This window comes from Oncorhynchus tshawytscha, linkage group LG22 (assembly GCF_018296145.1).
Source record: "Oncorhynchus tshawytscha isolate Ot180627B linkage group LG22, Otsh_v2.0, whole genome shotgun sequence".
NCBI lineage: Eukaryota > Metazoa > Chordata > Actinopteri > Salmoniformes > Salmonidae > Oncorhynchus > Oncorhynchus tshawytscha.
Window position 1 is genome coordinate 24193228 of NC_056450.1, and position 3654 is coordinate 24196881.

Below are 3654 nucleotides of genomic sequence, written 5' to 3' on the forward strand. Positions count from 1 at the left end.
AATTTTGATAACTGAAAGACAGATTGTAGTGTTTTCATTGTCTTCTCTATACAACGATAGCTATTTGCTTTCCAAACAATTTTTCCATGTGTTGTATTAAAATATATATATATATATTGCGATATGCCAGGCTGGGTCTCTCTGCTTTCCACTGACAGTTGCAACTCAACAATCATCTATTTGTTATTTTCAGCTCATGCTGCCCAAATCGTGGGCCCTTCTGACTGTAACCTGTGCGATTTAAAACAATCCACAGCTTTTTATATTTAAGAAGCCTATGATCCTCTGTGGCCAAATTATGCTTTCTGTTGTTGTTTATTTTGAATTATTTTATTTTTGTCTGTTTTCAGAAGTAAGCTAATACGCTATATAATGTTGGCAATTAAGTGATTTGCTTCCTCTAGCCTTTTGTACACACTGCCTATACTCCAGTGTCTTACTCACACAATCACACCATATGGCCTCTACTCACTAATAGGGAAAGAGGGACACCACCTAGTTAGTTGTACAACTGAATGCGTCTTCCACATTTAATAGGACAGTATACCATGGGTATAACAAAACATTTACTTGTACTGCTCTAATTACATTGGTAACCCGTTTATAATAGCAATAAGGCACCTCAGAGTTTGTTGTATATTGCCAATATACCACGGCTAAGGGCTGTATCCAGGTACTCCGTGTTGTTGTGCTTAAGAACAGCCCTTAGCCGTGGTATATTGGCCATATACGACACCCTCTCAGGCGTTATTGCTTAACTAGAGCACTGAGTACCAGGCTATTAGCGAGGGCCGTTAGCAAGTTGGTAGACTACCCATCAGTAGCATTCATTTGCGCAGTTTTGGATGAGATTACCATGACCAACGGTCACAGGGAATTTGACTGACTCGTGACTGCCAGTGTGGTGGTAATACAGTCACCTCAACAGCCCTGGTCTATAGTACATTTTCATGTTAATTTTGATAGCTGTCCTTCACACCTCACACAGATGATGATCTGGGGTTTGGTTTATGTTCACACTTATCTCAGCAGCAGTGGAACAAAGTGTACTTCATAGGCAAAGTGAGCAAGTAGGTCAGGTTGGCTTGTGTGCATATTTATGCTGCATTTTTTAAATTGTGTGTGTGTGTGTGTTTCAGGAGGACTGGGTCAGTTCATTGTGACTTATAACAAAACCAGTATCTTTGCCTTGAAGGGGTCATCAGTGGACCTCCCCTGCTCTTACACATATCCCAGTGGGTATACAGTCACAACAACACAATGGCATAATTGGAAGTATAGGCAATATAATAATGAAATAAAGCACAGATCAGAGTATTCAGGTCGTGTTGAGTACTGTGGGAATAAGATCAATGACTGCACCCTGAGAATCAGAAACCTGAGAGAGAATGACTCAGGAGAGTATCGCTTCAGATATGAAACCATCACCCAATACACATGGAGCTACATTTGGACACCTGCCTCAGGTGGAGTCACTCTGTCTGTGACAGACCTGAAGGTGTGGTTGACATCTACCATGGTGACAGAGGGATCACCGGTGACACTGACCTGCAGAACCATCTCCCCTCTGAGTGACAACCTCGCCTACACCTGGTACAAGAACAAACAATATCTACAGTACAACTCTTCCCCTTGGTACATATATTCAGTCAGCAGTGAGGATGCAGGCAGCTACTCCTGTGCTGTTAAAGGTCATGAGGATCTCCACTCTCCTGAAGTGACTCTAACTGTCAGATACAAACCAAAGAGCATCTCAGTGTCAATCGGTCCCTCTGGTGAAATAGTGGAGGGCAGTTCAGTTATTCTGACCTGCAGCAGTGATGCCAACCCACCAGTTCAGAAATACACCTGGTACAAGAGGAACATTACGACACCAAAAGCACCAGGACAGATATATAACATCTCCTACATCAGGTTGGAGGACAGTGGAGAGTACTACTGTGAGGCAGGCAACAAGTATGGACTTATCAACTCTTCCTCCGTGTTTGTAAATGTTCAGTATAGACCAAAGAACACCTCAGTGTCAGTCAGTCCCTCTGGTGAAATAGTGGAGCGCAGTTCAGTGAATTTGACCTGCAACAGTGATCCCATCATTTGTTTGCTCTAGAGCTCAATCTCTCTGTAAATGCCATGTCTGTAGGTCTCTGTGTTTCACTCTCGCTTTGTGTCTTAACCTCTCTTTTGTTTGAGCAACCTCCATAGCACTTTGTCATCACCTGTGAGTATTGTTTTGGTTATGGTGTTTGTTTGTTGCTGGTGGGAAAAGGGGGAAACAAGACAAGTCACCCATGGGCATACACTACCCGTAGGTAAACTTTATTAAATACACTAGTTAGAACTGGGCGGACCACCCACTGTATTTTTGGTTAGTTAGTTAGCTGTTTAAAGTAGGCTAGTCTAGCTTAGGGGTGTTTTTGTATATTTATTGTTTCATTCCTTGGGTCCAGCTCAGCCCCTTTTCCTGCTTCCCCCATTACCGTGTGTTTATAAATAAACCTGGAGTTTGACGGTAGATTTCTGTTGTCGTGGTTATTTCGGTCACACTGTTACTTTGTCACAATTATAATTTGCATGAGTTATGTTACGGGTCTCATTACCATCCCCCCCCTAGACTGTTGGGCCAAAAGTGATTCGTAACAGCACCATTTTTATGCTTCCTGTTCTTAAATGGATTATTTTTTTTAAACTACAAAACAGAAATGCACCATTTTCACATGTTGATTTTGGGGTGGTGCTGGAGATGTTGAAAATGGAATATAAATTTCCCTTTAAGTTGAGCTTTTGCATCTAATTTTACCTTCAGTTTTGTACACCAGCTTCAAACAGCTGAAAATACAATAGTTTTGGTTATTAAATCTATTTCTCAGCAGTTTAGATGATGCAATGATTCTCTATTTGATTTGTCACATATACAGAAATTAGGCAAATTATTCTAATTTTTGCAACCGGGAAATGGCAGAGCGATTTATGCATATTGCACCTTTAAGCTTTATAGGTCAAATGATTTGTAAAAGCTTTTGTGAAATGCATCTCAGTGAGAGACTGTGTAATAGACTTGTAACCTCAAGCGATGTGTCATTTTAATGTAATCTGTTGAACAATGTTGGACATTTTGCTGATTTGACAGAAACTAAATTGAGTTCCTCCAAGGACTCTCTCTCTCTAAGACAATGGGTAATATCCTATGTATGATACCATTTGACCTCACAGAACTAGAGAACCCCTGCTCCCCTCTCTCTTAGAAGAACTGGTAACTGATAAGTTAGCGTAAGTAACTTGAGAGAAAGAAAGTACCTTTAGGGAAAAAGAACCTGCTGTATTTTAGTACAGTCTGAAGTTTACATACACTTAGGTTGGAGTCATTAAAACTTGTTTTTCAACCACTCCAAAAATTTCTTGTTAACAAACTATAGTTTTGGCAAGTCGGTTAGGACATCTACTTTATGTATGACACAAGTAATTTTTACAACAATTGTTTACAAGAAATGTTTTGAAATGTACAAGAAATTGTTTACAAACAGATTATTTCACTATCACAATTCCAGTGGGTCAGAAGTTTACATACATTAAGTTGACTGTGCCTTTAAACAGCTTGGATAACTCCAGAAAATTATGTCATGGCTTTAGAAGCTTCTGATAGGCTAATTAACATCA

The 3654-nt window shown here is 40.1% G+C and overlaps 1 protein-coding gene across 1 annotated transcript; it reads left to right on the forward strand.

The window, feature by feature from the left end:
* Positions 1 to 1062: 1062 nt before the first annotated feature.
* On the forward strand, positions 1063 to 2109 carry LOC112221556 (sialoadhesin). The gene has a single exon (XM_024383679.2). The coding sequence runs from the start codon at positions 1100 to 1102 to the stop codon at positions 2105 to 2107; it is 1008 nt and encodes a 335-aa protein (XP_024239447.1). The 5' UTR covers positions 1063 to 1099; the 3' UTR covers positions 2108 to 2109.
* The last annotated feature ends 1545 nt before the right edge of the window (positions 2110 to 3654 follow it).